The sequence below is a fragment of the Anabrus simplex genome, chromosome 2 (genome assembly GCF_040414725.1).
Source record: "Anabrus simplex isolate iqAnaSimp1 chromosome 2, ASM4041472v1, whole genome shotgun sequence".
Taxonomy (NCBI): domain Eukaryota; kingdom Metazoa; phylum Arthropoda; class Insecta; order Orthoptera; family Tettigoniidae; genus Anabrus; species Anabrus simplex.
In genome coordinates this window covers 338836694-338857101 of record NC_090266.1, presented here as the reverse complement: position 1 = coordinate 338857101, position 20408 = coordinate 338836694, and the positions used below count along the sequence as shown (strand labels likewise).

General features: G+C 40.1%; 1 protein-coding gene across 1 annotated transcript in view; it reads right to left on the bottom strand.

Annotated features, from left to right (window-relative positions):
- The window catches only part of LOC136864123 (proton myo-inositol cotransporter), a 569053-nt gene that overhangs the window by 477613 nt on the left and 71032 nt on the right, over window positions 1–20408 (bottom strand). The window contains exon 2 of the mRNA XM_067140727.2: window positions 13665–13762. Coding sequence (XP_066996828.2) covers window positions 13665–13762 — 98 coding nt within the window. The remainder of the gene's footprint in view (window positions 1–13664; window positions 13763–20408) is intronic.

The window sequence follows — 20408 nt, the reverse complement described above, 5'->3', positions numbered from 1 at the left end:
CACCAGCGACCATATCACTGGAAACTAGTACTGAAGGAAATGAGCGTGACACTTCTTTAACGGGTTCATCAGAAACTGAAGAGTGGGATGAACATTTCAAATGATTATGATATGCACCTTAAGAGAGATCCTTTACGTTAGTATATTAACTGTTTACGTAGAATAATCGGCTATGGATCAAATTATTTGTCTACAATTTAATACAGCAACAGTAACCTGGTCATTATTTTCAGTGCAAATATCCAGCCTAGTTGCAGCAGTACCACCTGCGAACATAATGCTACTTTTGGGGGGCCTCGATGGGGTTATTTTGTGCTTTCTGCAAATGTAATATAACCGATGATGCTTGCTGTTTAAAGGAGCCTAACATCTAAGGTCATCGTCCCCTGTAATGTAACTCAGTGTAGCAAGCTGTATGTAAAAAGCAAAAAATGTAAACCCACTGAAAGTAAAATTTGCAGTATCAATTGGCCTTCATATACGTCGGGCGTAATGATGCACTGTTTTCCAATCACCTGTAACGGCAGTACGTGCAGGTATCAACTCTCAAACATCTTATCCCTGGATGCTTTTCCTAAAATTTAGTCTCTTCATTGTATCAACAATGAATATTCCATTTTGTCATTACCTCGGACAGGCCGAATATAGCGTAAGAGACCGGAAACCCTTTTCAAACACCCTTCAATTCTCCCAACTTGGAACAAAACGTTCATCTACCGCATGAGACATTGACAATTAAGACAACAAATAATCTCAGTACAAGCCATGAAGGCCCTTGGAGGGGTGGAAGGTTTCCACAATCCGTAACCTCGGCACATGATGGGGTAGACTGGTTAGCTCTAGGCCAGGCCGCCTTCGCCCCCAGGAATTAACCTGGTACTCAATTTTGATGTAGGTTAAGTGAAACCCAGGGCCATGTGTTACTCCGGAAGTGAAAATCTCGATTCGTAATATGTTTTTACTTCCTGACGAGGAATCGAACCCACGTCCTTCCGGGAGAACCGAGTACATCTTTACCGCCTCAGCCAGGCAGCCCTTCAATTATGATCACAGTTACTGTGAAATAAAACTTGACAAAATTCATAACAGCAACTTTCTGCCGTTCTCAGCACAGAAAGAGAAACTGGCAATTAGGCGAGTCCTCTGCTTTCATCTCTCAAACGTTCCCACGTTTTTCATACATAATGAATTAATGAATGAATGAAGCCAATGACCGTCTTCCCTCACATTGTCTTACAGTACCTCGTTTCAAACCTCTTTGAAATTCCGCTTAAAGGGAATCCAGTGGAGGAGCAGGAATCCTTGGTGGATGACACTGGCTGGGATTCTTCCATCACGCTCATGTGACACACTGCCACTGAAACAGTCTTGATATCTATTTACAACATTTGTCTGCAACTCCAGACTGAATAATAACAGTTGCAATGGCAATGTCTGTCCAGAGTTAATCTTCCTTTAGTTGATATACTGTATACGTATAATTACCAATGTTAGCATATCACTAGTAGTTTATTCTATAGAGCATTTTTAAATTAAATACAGAGCTATTGAAAAAAATCAAATTTACATTTACCATCACCAGATTTGACTACAGAATATAGGAAGGGGGATAACAAGAAAGAGTATGTCCCTGAACTGCAACCTGTTTAGAGTAAATTAAGTCGCAAACAGAACATAACTTACATTCCTCGTCCCTTTATTCCTGACAGCGCCGTCACTTTCAGCTGGAAGCATTATTCTCAAGATACCTCATTTCTCAACTACCACTTTCCAGTCAATTTTTTGTCTACTACTTAGAGATTTGTTATACTATCATACAGTATATACTATTCTGCTTGCGATGGTTGTGACATAATACCCAGAGTTACCATATTTCTACAAAGTCATCGGCAGAACAGCTAGCATTTACGTTGGGGGGACAAGTTCCATTAACATACATTAACTATGCACTAAGACTGGATTGTCTCCGGATCAAAATCTACACGATGGTTGTTTTAACGTCGCACTTATAATTCTAGAGAAAATGAGACCTGTGTCTACATTTCTAGCCACATTTATTTGCCGGTGCATGGCCCTGAGTGTGCTCCTAGGGTAGGGACACCATTCTCTCTCCACGAACGCTAGAATATAAACATTTATCCCATTGCAATTAATGTAATATTACTTAAGCTGGTAATGTTATTGATTTAATAGTTTTACTCCTGAGATACTACGCTAATCACGAGTACAATACTGTTCGGCTGAAAATTAGACAAGAGGAACGGAGGAGCCTTCATTTGAAGAGTTGAGTGTTTAGTTTCTCAAAATTTCAACGAAGTTGGGATACCACGCCATAATTTCGAACCAGGGGTAAGGCAATATCAGAGTACGTACTACACAAGGAAAACCCCAGCTAAAAGAAACATACACAAAACAAGGCAGGAAAGGCAATTCAAACCAGAAAACATTAAGACATCTTTCAGTGCATCAATGAATGGTCATTTTGTGTAAGACCGTGCCGTAACATCTTCCCCAGACCTAAAATTCAGCCTGGAGCTTTCAAGTAAATTCAACAGTACTTCAAGAATATATCGTTGCAGACCGCTAAAGTTATGAACTTCATATTAGAGCCCGTATTGTCAAAGTATCAACTTGTGAAAATTTGAATTTATAATTCCACCTTTACAATACTGTGATTGTCTTTATTGAAACGACTTCATTAAATTATACTCGTGAAACATGTTTCGTCCTCTTATGGGACATCTTCAGTCACAAATACAAAACATTAAAAATAAGGCGAGGACACGCTGAAATAAGTGATGGCGTGATGGCGTCTTGTCAATCTTCAATGTTAAAATGGTGCGGCGTGAACGTGATATGAAGCATGCAGTCCAATTAAAATCAGATTAAATTGTTGTTCAAAAGAACGAATTTTCAATTATAAAACAACGTGAGTGGCTGTGCGAATAAAATTATATGCATATTGTACATAAAACAGTGTGGTGGTAATGCCACATTAAAATAGCTTTCTTCATTAAGAGGTGGAGTTATACTGATGATGCAAGTTGAACTTTATTATGTGTTGACAATATGGGCCTCCTTGCCCGTCCTACGTCGACCACTCCACCTCAAGTGCTAAAGCTAAATTTTCACAAGTTGACCGCTTAAGAACCAAGTAACTTTCTAGTTCACTCTGGTTATGAAGGTTTCAGCAAATACTGTAATCCCATTATGTATTTACGATATTGTAATTATTTTTCAAATTTAACAATATAAGAGTTAAAAATCGTCACAATACGCGCATACAAAAAAAAAGTCAGGTCACCAGAAAGATTCTCATCACGGAAGCTGAAACAAAATGCATGTCTACAGAAGTGTATAACAGATCCCACAATCACAGCACAACGCTGCCCGACTCAGTGGCTGAATGGTTTTCGGTTCAGAGGGGCCCGGGTTCGATTCCCGGCCGGGTCGGGGATTTTAACCTTTGTTGGTTAATTCCAATGGCCCGGGTGCTGGGTGTTTGTGCTGTCCCGAACATCCCTGCAACTCACACACCACACAACACTATCCTCCACCAAAATAACACGACCGAGCTCAATAGCTGCAGTCGCTTAAGTGCGGCCAGTATCCAGTATTCGGGAGATAGTGGGTTCGAACCCCACTGTCGGCAGCCCTGAAGATGGTTTTCCGTGGTTTTCCATTTTCACACCAGGCAAATGCTGGGGCTGTACCTTAATTAAGGCCACGGCCTCTCCCTTCCCACTCCTAGCACTTTCCTGTCCCATAGTCGCCATAAGAACTATCCGTGTCGATGCGACGTAAAGCAACTAGCAAAATAACACGCAGTTACCTACCTACACATGGCAGATGCCGTCCACCCTCACCGGAGGGTCGGCCTTACAAGGGCTGCACTCTGCTAGAAATAGCCACACGAAATAAATAATAATAATAATAATAATAATAATAATAATAATAATAATAATAATAATAATAATTATTATTATTATTATTATTATTATTATTATTATTATCATAACGCTCTTCTCGGTCACGGCAAGAAAATCAGTTTCATGAACTCTTCATGACATTAAAAACCTTCCTATTCACAGTCTACAAAGCTTATTTTAGTACGCGGATTACATAATCTTTCATGCCAAGTCTAAAAGAGTGCAGAGCTATCTGCTTAACATGTGTTCAACTTCCTCTGAAGTCTTACCTTACCAATAAGTCTTAGACAGTTCACTTTCGAAGTAGGAGAAAATGTCTCTCCGGCTATGCCGAATCCTATGCGCGATGAACCTACTGTACATACTACACATTAGCGTTATTCTGGAAATCTTGCGCCAAGAATTCGGTAAATGATCAATGCCTACCTTTCAACAATGCACCACTTAAAAAGAAAAACATCTGTATTAAAACTAAACTAAAACTATATACAGTATATCTGTCAGGCCCCATGACTAAATTGTCAGCATGCTGGCCTTTGATTCAGGGGGCCCCGGATTCAATTCCCACCCGGGTCTTTGAGATTTAACCTTAATTGGTTAATTGCACTGACTCGGATGCTGGGTGGGTGTGGGTGTGTGTGTGTGTGTGTGTGTGTGTGTGTGTGTGTGTGTGTGTGTGTCGTCCTTATCAGAAATGTGTACATTTCATCATGTTATTCGTTGATATTATTAGGAGACTGAACATATATAATATTAATAATAATTATTTCAATAACGTATAAGGACCTACACATATGGGCTCGCTGAACTGTAGTACAACCGAACGCCAAAATTAAAACGAAAAATAAAGAATATAAAAACTATAGTCTATATACTGTGCATAATCGGTAAAAGTAGGACTGTCGAGGTGTGAGGTGGGAAAGTTTGGAAAATAAAAATGTTGAAGCGCCTCACGCACCGTATAAGCCACTTACGTCAGCGCGCACGCCGATCAGTAGTTGGCGTAGCGGTAAGAGCTTGGACTAGTACTTCGATGGTCGTAACATACGCACGTATCTTGCGTACACGCCACTACACAAACAGTAGGAAAATTTCGAAGGAACTTTTTTTCTTTTTTTTTTTTTGCTAGGGGCTTTACGTCGCGCCGACTCGAAGGAACTAAATGAGCGGACAGCACAGGAGATGGGTAGAACAGACGTGTCGATGTAGCTAGCGACGAATCTTACTGTGCAAGCAGCGTGTGCGACGTCCGTCCAAATTAGCGGACAGCGGAAGCTTAAGTTATGACGTAGAAGCCAGTCAGGTGGAAAGAGCATGACCGACCAAGCAGCGGATCTTATTATAGCAAACAAGCACGGGCGCAATGGTCGCCAGCCTATTTTTTGGAGTATAGGGGAATAGCAAAGTGTTTCGTTTGTGACAAAGTACTTCAGCATGTAAAAAAGTCGAATTTACGAAGTCATTATTCTGTATACCATAGAGTGGGGCTTCCGAAGAGGCCTGGTGCAGGTCTTTCGAGTTGACGCCGTATATGTGACCTGCGCATCTATGAGGATGGGGCCCAACTTACGATGAATCCTAATGATGAATACTCCACACACCAGCCCCCGATGATTATGATTGTTGCATTGTTGTTTAAAGGGGCTTAACAGCTACGTCATCGGTCCCTAATCGTACGAGGTTTAAAGAAATGAAGCGATAATTAAAACTTCAACATGTATCCACTAACAAGGGGACATTCCCTACTCGTCACCACCGATTTCGCTCAAATTTATAGAACATGCAGGGCTTGGCTAGAAATTAAAGTACCCAAAGTGGGAACTCCAGATTGGGCCAAGCGTTTAGAAAATAAAAATAATGTTGATTCCGGGGTTAGATACCCGGCCAGTCCAAGAGATGTAATTCTTGTTGAGGGCTGGAACCGGGTTTACTCAGCCTCATGAGACCAAATGATGATGATTTGATATGCCAGGCAGGCGATTCTGTCCCAAAAGTACATAGTGACCATTATAAAATGACGGAATCTGCAAGACTGTCACAGCTGCTATCCTTGGAACATTTCATGGTGGTTACCCCTTTATTGTAATCTAATATGCAGATTGGTATGAATATTATAGCAATATCGATTATCAGACCAAGTTCACGTGTCTGAAGGCTACGATAATCCACGTTCCTGTGTTCCGGATTCTCGCTCCTTGGATTACAGCGTTCGGCCTGTATAATGTGCAACGTAACGAAAGTTTCCCTACACAAGTCAAAACTGTCTAACAATATTGTTTCTTATACATTTTGGCCCAAAGCATTTTGCAAATTCACAATACTCTGAAACGTTTCCAAGCCATAACAGACAATGCCGCACATATGGACTCAACATTACTTTCCATGAGCAGCAAACAATATCTCCTTCTGGCCTGGGTGTTTTATATTCTTTCGAAAATTCAATACTTAAATCTGTTTATTGCTAAAATGTTTTCCTTCGTGAAAACCTTCTGAATGAGCGAAATAACCCTTATCTTTGTATTGAAATATTAACAACATGGACATATCCTAACTTTGTCGGAGCAGTTCAAAATTTTGTCCTAGCGCTTGGGCAATAGCTGAGCACACACAGCAGATTGAACGAGTGACAATACCTTCCCCTGGTGAAGGGTGACAGTCAAAAGTGAAGTCTATCATAGGTTATAGCTCGTTTCTCTACGGGGCAGGCACTAATTGTTCCGCTCGTAACTTATGGCTATCGAGGGAGTACGGAGCACCAGACAGAAGTCACAATGCCATTAAAAAAAGACCAATCTTCCTCTTCTTTTTCTTCCTTCTCTCCTTTGGAGTATGGCCCATGTGGTACATGAGTATGATAGGACGAGAAAATTAATCGTAAAGGAAAAAATACAGCATATATTTCCGGAATAAATGTATGGTCATTACGTTTACAAACGTAAGCATTGTGACAATTTTTGTCATTTACACATTTTTCTTAAAGGAACATATTTCAAAATATCTTTGGTATTGGTGACTAAGCAAAAGTAAACAAACAAATTAAAATTAATCTAGTGTATATCTGCTCTATAGGGCGTCCGGGCTCTTTCAGATTGTATTATATGAATCTTTGGTACTACAGTTTGCGTATTGGCAAGTCGCAATGCATAATTGGATCGATCATTTCAGAAACCAGTCAAGCGCCAAGTCTGCCAATTTTGGGAAAATGAAAAAAAACAACTGTCTAGCAGACAAAATATACTGATAGTGGTTTTAATATTTTAGCTTGAAAGTATTGTATCTTAATACTTCTTATCTAAGGAAAAATATTTTGTGCTTTTTAACTTTGCTGTAAAAAAACCGAAAAATTTTCCACTGAACTGGTTTCTGAAATAAACGAGTGTTGCAAACATATTATAATGGGATAATTCTCAAATTTTAGAGGGATGCTGTCATAAAAACTATATTTGTGGAAAAAGAAAATATTTTAATTAGGTTTAGACTGCATTGCTGATACAAATATAATTATTAAAAGGATGAAATCAGCAATGCCTGCTCATGACAGGAGGTAATCAATCCTCAAACTCCGTAGGCCATTGTAAAATGCTGTCATATAAGTGTTCATATCCTATCAGGTAAGGTTTTAAGGCATTTAGGTCATTATCTTCTCGATATTGATGGGCACCAACAACAAACAACAACGAAGAATATTTTAGGGCTCAGACCAAGAGTGTCCAGAAATATCCAGGCTGTAATATAATATTTTAGCCTTTTTATGCGCTTTTGAATCAAGGAATATTGTTACATGTAACCCTAACTAATAATCTGGTAAGTTAGACTAATAAATTATATTTATAAAATTACTTTCCCTGAAGGGTAAGCCATCTGGGTGTAAGTCAGGAGCAACATCAGTAGAGTGAAAGTTCATCGAATGATTCTATCAATATACGGCAATACTGTTACTTTTAAAGGAGTGTTCTTGTTATAACGAAACTGTCTGTATGTCTATCTTTATACTCTCCTTTTGGTCCTTAGGAACACCTCTGCCAGAGGTTTCGTCTGAGTATTTTTTTTTGTATGAATGAGGCCGCTATGCTTTAAAACTTCTGATATCTTGGGAGGTAACTTTGTGTACAAGCTCCATTTAATCCTCTGGAGTGTAAATTCCATCGAATTTGTTCAGCACACGCTTTGTAGCCCCGAAGTCTGTCACACGGTGAATACGAGTTAACAGGAATAGGGAAGTTGTGGGTGATTCTGTCAAATCGTCCTTTGTCACAGAAATTCATCAAGAATCTATCAACTGTGTGATTCTTGTTTTGTCTTGATGGACCATCACTGAAAAAGATAAGATTTTTTACCGTATCGGATATCTCAGTCTCCCTGTAATCCAGTAAAAAGCTGCACACCTCATCTCCCTCATGATAAAGGTAGATTTGACTTTTTTTTTGCTAGTTGTTTAACGTCGCACCGACACAGATAGGTCTTACGGCGACGATGGGACAGGAAAGGGCTAGGAGTAGGAAGGAAGCGGCCGTGGCCTTAATTAAGGTACAGCCCCAGCATTTGCCTGGTGTGAAAATGGGAAACCACGGAAAACCATTTTCAGGGCTGCCGACAGTGGGGTTCGAACCTACTATCTCCCGAATACTGGATACTGACCGCACTTAAGCGAATGCAGCTATCGAGCTCGGTGATTTGACTTATTACCTCTCAAATTATAGATACTGAAAACGTTAACACCTGCCTCATGTAAAAAAATGTATGAGCAGGAATGTTTAAGAGGGGGCAAATTTTGCATGTAATCAAAACATTTTTTGGTGCTTCGTGCATACTAGTATAAAACTTCTTGGCCCTCCTCTCGTGTACAATGAGCTCTGCTGCTGCGGCATGTTTCGCATTGTCATTTAAGGTTCGATCCCTCAAGTTTGATTGTAGGCTTTCACATTGACTACATACGTCAACTTGTGGCCGACAGAAGGAGTACACGAAGTTTTCATTAAAATAGGAACACACAAATAACAGGTACTTGAGTAAATCTTTTAAGTCAGAATTGTTATTAATGAACGGATCATGAAGCTGTTTGACATTTTAACGAGCATCCAAATACCTTGGATGTTTTCCGCCATAACGGGTCTCTAACTTCAAATTTTGCAATATGGTCATGGATACGTACGTAAATGTTGCCAGAAATAGCATTACCACTTCTGTTTTGGCCCGTCCTGTCTTTAGGGGTAGCATTTTAAAGTAATAGACATTTTCCCTAATCTGTTATGTGAAATACCATGGATTTTCATAAACACATTCTTGCAAACATGTGATACACCACCAATCCTTAAATTACACTTGTAAAAAACAGTTTCTTTTAATGGTGCCTTCGTTACCTGTCACTGCCTAATCCAGGCCCTAGAGTGTTTTTTTCGTCTACGCTTCACTTCCATAAGCTCAATCAGTCTGAAAATAGCTCCATGTTTGTTATGTCCTCATTAGCGGATAAATAACATTTTGCAGGGCACTTACGAGTGAGAAAGTCTGGCTTGGATTTCTCAGACACTTCCTTGCCTGAGTAAGAAATATAACATTTTACCCTTGCATTCTGAATAATATTACGCGTTTAAGGTTCTTTGCTTACCACTCCTCGTTTCCTTTTAGATACAGGTCCGTCTTCTGAACTTTCAGACATATCGCTACGATTATAAAAACACAGCACTAACCAAAAAACGAGTTGTTCACGAAACTAAGAACATGCAATTCCAGAAACAACTATGATAATAAAACAGCTGAACAGCTGGCTATTCTGGATTCAGAGCAGCCGGTAAGGTGCGGCACACCACAAGATGCACCGGCAGTTTACTGCAGAAACCAGCCAAGCGGTGTCACTTCACTAGTTTCTCAACTAGATACGAAATTTAACGTAATGCCTGACCATTATAGGAGGACGTTTCTCGACTCGTTTCAGCACCAAAACGTGCATGTTCCCTCTTAGTAACATATTCTGCCATTAAGTCATTCTTTCATTGTCTGGCACTTTACTGCTTTCTGAAATAATCGATTCAATTTAGCTTTAGATCGGTGAGCCTACTTCAGTGCCTAGATTTACAAATCCTCATTATTAAGAACATCTGTTTGCATAAATATGTGGATCCGATCGTGCTAAACACATTTGCATTATGTTTGTGCAATCTAGGGATTCTCTTTTGTCGAATATCAGCATAAAAATCAGTGGGTTTACACTTACTCTACTTACGATACAGATCCAGCATTTTCCTGATGTGAAAACTGATAGAAAAAGGGTTTTTTTTTTGTTTAGTGCTGTGTTTTTATAACCGTCGTGATGTGTCTGAAAGTTCAGAAGACGTAAACTGAATACGGACGTACAGAAATGACAAGGAGTGCTTTCATATCCACATTCAGGGATAGATGTTAAATCGAGCCATTCATTTAGAACAGAGGTGCTCACGCTGGGCATTCCGTCCCGCGGGCGCCCAGCACTACGTGGACGGGCAGGCAGGCGTCGAGCGTATGCTATTTAACCACTGTGACGTGGCTAAGTCACAGGCCCTGAAAGTTGGGCGAAGTTCTGCTAGTCACTCAACCACTGCGGCGATAACCGAGTTTGAAATGGAGGCAGAAAATAATGAAAGAGGGCAGAAATTACGGGCAATTTACGTTGTGAGAAATAACTTATGTTCATTGCAGTTTATGTATTTTGTGAGAAATAACTTATGTTCATTGCAGTTTATGTATTTTGACCGGATAAAATACTTTGCAAGTTGCTTTACGTCGCACCGACACAGATAGGTCTTTCGGCGACGATGGGACAGGAAAGGGCTAGGAGTGGGAAGGAAGCGGCCGTGACCTTAAGGTACAGCCCCAGCATTTGCCTGGTGTGAAAAGTGGAAACCACGGAAAACTATCTTCAGGGCTGCCGACAGTGGGGTTCGAACCCATTATCTCCCGAATACTGGATACTGGCCGCACTTAAGCGACTGCAGCAATAGAACTCGGTCCGGATACAATAAAGAGTTAGGCCTACATCCTGAAGTATTTTTGTAATGTACGTAATGAATTACAATTTTCACTATAACTCTTTAAGAGGTCCTTTAGCAACGGTTTTTATATACCATACGGTGTTAAGGTGGATAAGCTGTGGCTTGTAGTTGTTTGGGTTTAAATTATCTGATAAACTCACCAACAATCCAATCATGCTTACCGGGAACAAAATTACCGAGGTTATATACTTGAAGGCATATGTATATTTACATTGTTGCACTTGAATCTTGGTAGTAAATATCTATGTCCTCACTCGTGATGAAACTCTCTTTCGCCATTTCGAGGCGCCTGTTACATTTTAAATACTAGTTTCAGAAATTCAGTGAAAAGGGAAAGTCACAACATTGTACAAAATAATTGTTGCAATATGCAATTAAGTAACTTTTTGGTTAATGAACATTAGGGATTTTGGAGTTTAAAAATGGAAATGGTCATTCCCGTCCAAGTAATTGTAAATCGTAGCTTGTACGTTTAAACCCTGTACCTTTGTAGGTTGTAATACAAAAATTACAACGTATCAGATTTCTTTGAATGAATAAAGATGAGAAAATAAAACACTATTTATATCAAGCGCAGTATAAATCAAACCGGAATATCCTGAACAGTGGAGGAGAGCTTCGTAATCACAGTCGAGCGTCAATGTTCCCTCGCTTCCCTGCAAAGTGTGTTCGCTCTCTCGCTTCACTGTGACGTATGCTTCTTACGTAAGCTGCCCGCATTTATGTCACGTCAGCCCGGCCGCACTGGGCAAGCCTCAAAACGGGAGCCCACCTGAGCACCTCTGATTTAGAGCGACCATTTCGTAAGACGAACGACAGGGAGGCGCGGAAGAGCTGATTCCAGACGAAAAAGCATGTTTGTCGTCATTAAATAATATACTCGCGAACGAATTATTAACTTTATTGCAACGAATTCTTCTGTGAGGAGATACGTTTTATCTAAAGAAAACAAGTCAGAAGAATGTTTTGTCAACATTTCATCAAAAGGACCGCGATTCCAGTCAGTGTAATCACACGTTGGCTTTCGTACAATCTTCTATAGCTGAAATACGTGTGAAGATGTTACAGTACATGGTGAAACACATTTAGCCGCGATGCATTCTTCTGTACTGAAAACTGAATATATACTACTGTGGACAAAGACAGCACAGTTCGAAAGAAGCAGCCCAAACAGCTTTCAGTCTTGTGTGACTTTATATCATGCTGGGCTGAGTGGCTCAGACGGTTGAGGCGCTGGCCTTCTGACCCCAACTTGGCAAGTTCGATCCTGGCTCAGTCCGGTGGTATTTGAAGGTGTTCAAATACGTCAGTCTCGTGTCGGCTGATTTACTGGCACGTAAAAGAACTCCTGCGGGACTAAATTCTGGCACCTCGGCGTCTCCGAAAGCCGAAAAAGAATTTGGTAGGGCGTAAAGCCAATAACATTATTACTTTATATTGTGATCACAGACGTGGAATCCAACCACACGGGTGGTACATTGCATTTTAAAATCCCTCGGATTCTCAATAGAATTACTTTTGCACTATGGTATAAGAGCTTGAAGTAGTAAGCGTCGCAATTCACATCATATTTTCATAAATTCACTCCATTTGACGTTAGCATTCGATAAAGCTGTGTGTTATATTGCGTACACTTTTGGACACAAAAACTGCCCAGGACATTCCATCAAGAATTACCGTTCTGAAGAATGCAAGGCCTGTTAAAGTGTAGCCTTCATTAAGGGGCCGATCGTTTGTATCCAAAGATGTACGCACTCATCTTCCTTGCATTCTCATTCAAACAATAACTACATGGAACAATGAAGTTCGGCTGAACTTCACGACTCATTATTGTTGTGTATGGACAGTAGGCAATGATATGATAAATGGGGATAAAAGTCAGGTTGTGAGTTTCACAAATAGGAAAAGTCCTCTCAGTTTTAATTACTGCGTTGATGGGGTGAAAGTTCCCTTTGGGGATCATTGTAAATACCTAGGTATAAATATAAGGAAAGATCTTCATTGGGGTAATCACATAAATATGATTGTAAATAATGGGTACAGATCTCTGCACATGGTTATGAGAGTATTTAGGTGTTTTAGTAAGGATGTAAAGGAGAGAGCATATTTGTCTCTGGCGAGACCTCAACTTGAGTATGGTTCCAGTGTTTGGGACCCTTACCAGGATTACTTGATTCAGGAACTGGAAAAAATCCAAAGAAAAGCAGCTCGATTTGTTCTGGGCGATTTCCAACAAAAGAGTAGCGTTACAAAAATGTTGCAAAGTTTGGGCTGGGAAGACTTGGTAGAAAGGAGACGAGCTGCTCGACTAAGTGGTATGTTCCGAGCTGTCGGTGGAGAAATGGCGTGGGACAACAGTAGACGAATAAGTTTGGATGGTGTCTTTAAAAGTAGGAAAGATCACAATATGAAGATAAAGTTTGAATCCAAGAGGACCAATTGGGACAAATATTCGTTTATAGGAAGGGGAGTTAGGTTGATGATGATGCTTGTTGTTTTAAGGGGCCTAACATCGAAGGTCATCGGCCCCAAGGGGAGTTAGGAATTAGAATAACTTACCAAGGGAGATGTTCAATAAATTTCCAATTTCTTTGCAATCATTTAAGAAAAGGCTAGGAAAACAACAGATAGGGAATCTGCCGCCTGGGCGACTGCCCTAAATGCAGATCAGTAGTGATTGATTGAAACACAAGGGCTTCCTGTTTACCTGTTAGCCAGCCTCCAATGAGAGAAAACATCCAAGCTGCAGCAATGGTAACCGATACAATTGCTTCGTGCCATTCTGTATTGAGGCGAAATTCATCTCTGGAATAAGAAAGACATTTATTAAACACAAATCTTGTAAGTTGTAGAGAATATACAAACATCCGTAATAAAGGCAAACAAAATAAGCATAATTTACTTATAAATCACAAATTTCACAACTCCGTGAATAATAATAATAATAATAACAACTTCTCTTCAACTGCGCTCTGGAGAAAATCATTCGGGAATGGCGCAAGGAGATGTGCAAGGAAGAGGTTGAGAATGGCCTTAGAATAGGATATAAGAAAGATGATCTTATCATAGACTGCCTAGCTTTTGCAGATGACCTAGCGATCTTTTCTGATTCCCTAGATACTGCTGAAAAACAAATTAACCAACTGAGAATCCAAGCAGTAAAAGCTGGCCTCCAAATCTCTTTCCAAAAAACAGTTTATAACCAACATCAAGCCAGCCCCCAGAGAGCTCATTGTGGAACAGGGAAAAATCAAGCAGGTGGAAAAGTTTAAGTACTTAGGCGAGTGGATAGTACCTAACAACTCTGAGAAAGAAGCAATCATGTGCAGAATCAACAAGATGGAGGTGGCATATCAGCTGTCTAGGAATGTCTACAACAAAAGATCAGTGTCCATCAACGCCAAGCTTAGGCATTATTGTTCGGTTGTACGCCCGGAAGCACTGTACGCAGCAGAATGCCTTGCAATGAACAGAAAAGGTCTGATGGAGAAGCTAGAAGCTAAAGAAAGAAAAATCCTGAGAAAGATTCTTGGACCAATCAAATAAAATGGTGAGTACAGGAGACGGCACAACAGCGATCTGTACCAGCATATGGAGAGGATAACGGACACGATTCGGAAAAGGAGGATTAATTTTTATGGCCATATAGCACGCATGAGCACACAGAGACAAACCAATAGGATCTTTTCCTACTTTCTTAACAAGAAAACCAAGGGACCCTGGTTTATCGAAGTTGTAAAAGACCTTCAAGAAATAGGAATCACACTCGAAGACATCCAGAAACGTGCTCCTCTCCAGAAAAAGCTCCAGGGATACAAGAGGTTCCAAGAAAGGCTAAAGTTGAAAACAGGCAAGAAGTGGACTGATGAACGGAAGGAGGCTCACAGAACGAGAATGCGTGAGTACTGGGGAAGAATTAAAGCTCAAGGACGCAAACGGTTGAAATAACGTGGTCCACAGCAGGCCGAAACGAAGAAAGAATAATAATAATAATAATAATAATAATAATTGTACCGGGAGATACACCCCAACACCGCGCATTTAAATCTAGCGGCTAAAGAACTCCTACTGGTGAAACAGTGAAATTGAAACTAGATCAACTTATAAATTTTCTCAGAAGATGTCACCACTAAAATATGATATACTTTTGTTATTGTGAAGTTTCCTGAACTGACTGTATTTCTACTTGTTTTGTTTGCCATTCATCAAGAAGTATAGACATTCTTCCATAGATGTCACTGCTAAAAACCTACGATCATGCACCCTGGTGCGAAGTGAAATAACTTTTGATTTAAGGAAGTTTTGTATTCATAAGTTTTTTTACTAATTGATGTTCATTTATTTTTGGGTTGGCAATATTTATCTTTTCTTTCCGCCAGTTTTGAATTCAGCCAATCCCTAATTTCTGTAATTAATTTTCAACCTATCACAGGCTGCTTCTCCGACTGAGTGTCACTTTTGAACTCAACCAATAAAATTCTGTGGGTGCGTCTATTATTCATGAATGATCTCGAACTTTCCATAAGTGTTTATAAACTGCGGATTTTCACGTCTCTTGGCCAATTGATAGTCATCTTACTAAGAGTGTGTGTCAAAGCAGGAGGCCTCTTCGTCAGCTGCTAGAGCTTCTACAAGGTAATGGCCACATAACTTGTTTCTTTCTTGCTAGCTCCGCAGTTTAACCCGAGGGAAAGGTCCGAATCATCAACTATGTAACCTATTTTTCTGAAAATGTAACTTCTGCCGGCTAATGTAAAAACTTAATAAAATCTTTAACTGTAAATCGAGGATAGAGAGTGAAGTACCCTCTCGAGCTCCCCTTCATCTTGGTTTGAGGCGACTACGTTTGTAACTGTTCTTGTTCCTTTCTGTAACGTATTAATTCACCCTTATACGAGTCAGCTCAGTAGTTTGGGAATAACCCCTGTTTCTTCGGCCTAGTGCCCCTTAGGTTTTTAAGTTTTCACTATCTTGGAGCACTGTACGCCTCCATTCAGTTTGTGGTTTGGGCCATTTTACTTAACCTGTTATTTTCCGCAAAGGCACTGTAGGCTGGGTACAAGAGACACCTGTTTCACATTGTAAGTTGGGCCATGGAAGGCCAGAGTGTACGATTGTTGATATTGCCCCGAGGAGGCTGAAAGGAAACGGAGAGTCTGTTAGCTCTTTCTCAAATTTTGTAATTGTAAATTGTACCTCCAGGAGGCTAGATATTACAAATTTAAGAGCAAGTGCTCTTTGAATTAGGGGGATTCTGCCCTTTACTAAAGTTTTCCTTCTTTCAATTGTAAATTTGAGCTGGGAGCTCAAGCACTGTAAAGCGAGGGGCTCGAAGCCGAGGACCTGTCGAATTCACTAATATTGTATTTTCCTTGACTTGTTCCAAAATTGCTAACTGTACCTGTTATATTGTTATTTGTTGATTTTTGAAATTCTAAAGAAATATAACCTTTGTTAAAGTTTTACATGAACTTTGATATTGTAGTTAGACCCATTCACCCCAGCACCTTCTTTCACCTCTTTCTGCTCCACGGGTACCCCCGTAATAAATAATAAATCATAATAATAAAAATAATAATCAATAATCATCATCATCATCATCATCATCATCATCATCATCAACCAGATTCCCCTGTACAGATTGGTCCAAACATTTTCCTGAATATTTTTCCTTTTGCTTTTCTAAATCTTTAATCAAATGTGACAGATCTAGTTAGAATGCCTTAATGTCCCGATAAAGATATTTAACTTACGAGTAAATCTACCGACATGAGCCTCTTATTTACAGACTTAAATGCTAATCAATCGACTGGTCTAGGTACCAATCCCGAAGCCTTCAGGAAAGGAAAAGGGAATGAAGGGTATTCTAGTTATTCTGGTTATTGACTTCAGACAATGATTATGGGCTATTTAAAATACACACCTATAATACAAAAATAAACAAGACAAAGAAATACCCTTAGCTGTTGAAAATTGAGACTGTGAGACTAGTACACCAAGAAGGGCCGGAAGGCAAATAGGAAAAAGAACACAGTTCACCCCCATAACGAATAGGAGGCGATTTAATGAACTTTCCAGTAGTCTGTCCCTTTAGCCGTTGTCCATGGAGGAAAGATGAAAAAGAAAAAAAAATACTGAGCTTCTGAGGATTAAGGTTCCGTATTAGTAGTTTTGTACTTAACAATATCCTTTTATCATGCTCTGAGTTAATTGGATGACATTTTCTGAAGACCCTGACATATAGCTAATTCATAAAGCGTACCCAACACTTCAAGATTCATTTATTGCTGGTTAGAGACTTCCGGTAAAATCACCGGTAATTTATTTCAAGTGTGCGGTCTTTTAGTATGCACAGAGAGCATACCAAAAGCATTTGAAATTCAACTGACCGAGGTTAAACAAGCATTTTGGCTATCAGAACACACTCTAAGGTAGGTACGGAACAAATGGTTACTTTCCAGTATCATATTCCTGTGTATCCGTTACACTGTAGTACCGGTATTAGACTGGAGTATTAGGATATAAAATAACATGATACAAGCTGCAGGTTAACGTTTAAAAGGAATATTTACTCTTCTTTCTGCCTCTTGTAGCCCCTCTAACAGCACCTTATCAAGTACTTATACATACCAAACCAAATCTTCATCTCGCTCTCTTCCCTCCCACTGTCGCTTTCGCCACCTCGTCACACATTCCTAACTAAACCTAGAAAATGTTTGCAATGACACATTTACATTCCGAGAACTAATACTTCGAAACCTTCATTTATAAAGTGAGCCGTGACTGCTAGTCAGCTCTGTATTCCTAGATGCCCAAGTAAAACAGTTAAACATCGGCACCTAAGGGTACGAAATGAAATGCACTGAATTTGAAATTACAAAATTCATCCACTGAGCAAAATTCAGAACGTGATGGATGACGTGATGGAAAACAGTTAAACAGACACTGGGACCCGACATTATAAAATATGTAGATGACCGAGTGTCATATACACTTCACATGCTGCCGGAATGAGAGATGATGTAGTCCCTTCTGTCAGTCAAAACGTAAACAGAGTTTATTCCCGTACTTTTTTGTTCCCACTTTTCTTACGTCGTACCGACACAGGGATAGGATAGCATAGGACAGGACGGAAGCGACTGTGCCCTTAACTCAGGAACAGCCCCAGCACTTGCTTGTGTGAAAATGGGAAACCATCGAAAAACATCTAGACCGCCGACAGTGGGATTCGATGATGCTTGTTTAAAGGGGCCTAACATCTAGGTCATCGGCACCTAATGGTACGAAATGAGAAAATGCACCGAATTTGAAGTACAAAATTCATCCGCTGAGCAAAATTCAGAACGTGATGGATGATTATGAATTTTAAACAATCCGTGGATCCGAACCGCAATGTGCCTCACCTTCCCAGAAAGTATATGACTGACCAAGGGACTGCTTCCAAAGCACAATCCTGAATCGATGATGCTTCTTGTCTAAAGTTTTTTTTAAAAAATTTTATTTAGCTAATATATTTACAACCCGTGTTTCACCTACAGGTATATCACGGGATATTTACAGTTATGATAACATATGGATAAATTATTGAAGTGAATGGAAGATTTTCTTGAGGAATTCTGTTACTTGGACAGTGTTCCAGTGGTATTTCACACTCGTTGGCAGGGGAGTTGATGGTAGCACAGCTGGTCGTTCTCTCGAGTACGTGGTGCATTCAGTCAACAGGTGTCGAGCAGTCTGGAGATTTTTCCGGGCAGCTGCAGAGTGGTGAATCCATTATGTTCATTTTGTGGAGATAGGATTTAAAGCGACCATGATTTGTAATAAACTGGGTGGTTATGAAATTGGACCAGATGGATGAGGACAGTCTGTGTGGTATATCAGGAATGAATCATTTTGTATGGAAGGAATCTTCGGAGCTGGTATTTATATGAAGTTCCAAATTGTTATATAGTATTCAGTTAATACTTGTTTGGCATAATTTAGAGGTGGTGATTTGTATTCTATTGTAGATTTATAGCTGGCAGCAATCCTGGCAAGATAGTCAGCTCTCTCGTTCCCCCCCCCCCCCCCGAAGTCCTGTGTGTCCTTTAATCCAGTGAAGAGTAATCTTGTTCGTTTTGTTGAGGGTAATAATTTTGTCTCTGATTTGAGTGGCGAGAGGATGGGTAGTTTTCTTATTAGCTACGGCAAAAATTGCAGCTTTTGAGTCAACATGAATAGCATAAGTTGAAGTATAATTTTTATATAGTTCTATCCATTCCACAGCCATGATGATGCCCAATAGTTCGGCTTGGAATACCGAGCAATTGATATCTAACCTTTATATTTGAATGAAGATTTCCTTCGAGTTTTTCTCGACTACCATTCCTGCTCCGACATGGTTTGGCGTTTTCGATCCGTCTGTGAAGATGAGGACGTCTGCTTTATCTACAGCTCCTGAAGTATTTATGTTTATATGATTATCTCTAGGATGGTTTCTTCTTGATACTGTTTGGATTTCAGTTCATTTCAGTGAAGGAACTACTGCGTTTGTGGGTTGACCTCTGGAGATAGCTTTGATATCGTTATGTAAAAGAATGGCTGCATCTATGGGCATTGTGCAGGTTACAGCTTGCAAAGCATTGTTTGAGACTGTTCTGTATGCCTTTGTTGCAAATATGAGAAAATATTTTTGTATTTGTTGCAATTTCAATTTAGCTATTTTTGATATGGAGATGCTCCATACTTCTGCGGCATGCAATATGACGGGTAGAATAGCATGATTATATATCGTCATCAAATGATAAGACATGCTCCAAGTCTCTTTGGAACATTGACTAAGTTGTTCCGGATTTGCATTATTTTAATATCCGGGTATTGCATGTGCGGGTACCAGTCCAATTTGTTGTCCAGCATTACTCCCAAATACTTCATTTTTGACACAACGTTGAGATCCCAAGCTGTAACTGAAGTATGACTGGTATATTCTTCCTGATATGCATTGGCATTAGTGCTGACTTTTCCTTAGATATTTCTAGTTTGTGTTTCGCACCAATCCCGCACGATTTCGAGGGATGTCTGAAGCGTGGGAAGGATATGAGAATGAGAAGGAGAAGGACCTCTGAACATGAGCATAACATGATCAGCATAAACAACTATATCCAGATCGGGCACATTTGATAGCTGTACGATTAAGCCGCTAATGAAGACGTTGCACAGAATAGGACCAGCGACCGAACCTTGCGGGAGTCCTTTTGTGATGGCTTTTGAGGTTTAAGTCTTTCCCAGGGTGAAAAGGGCTGTGCGATCTTGTAAGAAGTCCTTAATGATGTTAAAGTCCGACTCGTTGGCTGAATGGTCAGCGTACTGGCCTTCGGTTCAGAGGGTCCCGGGTTCGATTCCCGGCCGGGTCGGGGATTTTAACCTTCATTTGTTAATTCCAATGGCCCGGGGGCTGGGCGTTTGTGGTGTC